At 32.3% G+C, this 2,040-nt stretch overlaps 1 protein-coding gene across 1 annotated transcript in view; it reads right to left on the reverse strand.

Annotated features, from left to right (window-relative positions):
- Positions 1-1,617, reverse strand: part of LOC140360258 (ceramide synthase-like) — a 19,730-nt gene extending 18,113 nt beyond the window's left edge. The window contains exon 1 of the mRNA XM_072445466.1: positions 1,582-1,617. Within this exon, the coding sequence (XP_072301567.1) occupies positions 1,582-1,617 (36 nt within the window). The remainder of the gene's footprint in view (positions 1-1,581) is intronic.
- Positions 1,618-2,040: the final 423 nt, after the last annotated feature.

Consider the following 2,040-nt stretch of genomic DNA (forward strand, 5'->3'; position numbering starts at 1 on the left):
TAGTATACTATTATATATATATACTGTTACTATAGTATCGTATACTATTATATATATACTATTACTATAGTATAGTATACTATTATATATATACTATTACTATAGTATAGTATACTATTATATATATACTATTACTATAGTATAGTATACTATTATATATATATACTGTTACTATAGTATCGTATACTATTATATATATACTATTACTATAGTATAGTATACTATTATATATATACTATTACTATAGTATAGTATACTATTATATATATATACTGTTACTATAGTATCGTATACTATTATATATATACTATTACTATAGTATAGTATACTATTATATATATACTATTACTATAGTATAGTATACTATTATATATATATACTGTTACTATAGTATCGTATACTATTATATATATACTATTACTATAGTATAGTATACTATTATATATATATACTATTACTATAGTATAGTATACTATTATATATATATACTATTACTATAGTATATATACTATTATATATATATACTATTACTATAGTATATATACTATTATATATATACTATTACTATAGTATATATACTATTATATATATATACTATTACTATAGTATAGTATACTATTATATATATACTATTACTATAGTATAGTATACTATTATATATATATATACTATTACTATAGTATATATACTATTATATATATACTATTACTATAGTATAGTATACTATTATATATATATACTATTACTATAGTATCGTATACTATTATATATATACTATTACTATAGTATAGTATACTATTATATATATATACTATTACTATAGTATCGTATACTATTATATATATACTATTACTATAGTATAGTATACTATTATATATATACTATTACTATAGTATAGTATACTATTATATATATACTATTACTAAAGTATAGTATACTATTATATATATACTATTACTATAGTATAGTATACTATTATATATATATACTATTACTATAGTATATATACTATTATATATATATACTATTACTATAGTATATATACTATTATATATATATACTATTACTATAGTATATATACTATTATATATATATATACTATTACTATAGTATATATACTATTATATATATATACTATTACTATAGTATATATACTATTATATATATATACTATTACTATAGTATATATACTATTATATATATACTACTTTGAACTAAAACAACAGAAATACAATTAAACCAGAGCAAATATTTGTTATTAAATCAAAAACTGTTCTGGATCGTTCAGATGAACGTCTTCAGCCACGATTCTGTCCCATCAGTGTTTGTGCTTTATTATCCTTATGTAGCCATGGCAACAGGAGCGTCTCACAGCTCTGGGACAGGAGCGTCTCACAGCGTCTCACAGCGTCTCACAGCTCTGGGACAGAAATACTCTTGGCCTTTGGAAGACCTGCTGTTCGAGGCTCACGAGGGCCGAGCGGGGGAAGTGTCTGATTCACTGACGACAGATCCAAGTGTTTAGCGTTAGCGTTAGCATTAGCATTAGTGGCACAATAAAACTGCTGCTCCTGGACACGCCTGCAGCTGCAGCGCCTGCAGCTGCAGCACCTGCATCGCCTGCAGCTGCAGCTGCAGGTGCTGCACCTGCAGCTGCAGGCGCTGCAGGTGCTGCACCTGCAGCTGCAGCACCTGCAGCGCCTGCAGCTGCAGCTGCAGCTGCAGGCGCTGCAGCTGCAGCTGCAGCTGCAGGCGCTGCAGGTGCTGCAGCTGCAGCTGCAGCACCTGCATCGCCTGCAGCTGCAGCTGCAGGCGCCTGCAGCTGCAGCACCTGCAGCTGCAGCACCTGCAGCTGCAGCACCTGCAGCGCCTGCAGCTGCAGCTGCAGGTGCTGCACCTGCAGCTGCAGGCGCTGCAGGTGCTGCACCTGCAGCTGCAGCACCTGCAGCGCCTGCAGCTGCAGCTGCAGCTGCAGCACCTGCAGCTGCAGCACCTGCAGCTGCAGCACCTGCAGCGCCTGCAGCTGCAGCACCTGCAGCT

This window comes from Eucyclogobius newberryi, unplaced genomic scaffold (genome assembly GCF_026437365.1).
Source record: "Eucyclogobius newberryi isolate DKJ021-1_F unplaced genomic scaffold, fEucNew1.0.hap1 SCAF_15, whole genome shotgun sequence".
Lineage (NCBI taxonomy): Eukaryota > Metazoa > Chordata > Actinopteri > Gobiiformes > Gobiidae > Eucyclogobius > Eucyclogobius newberryi.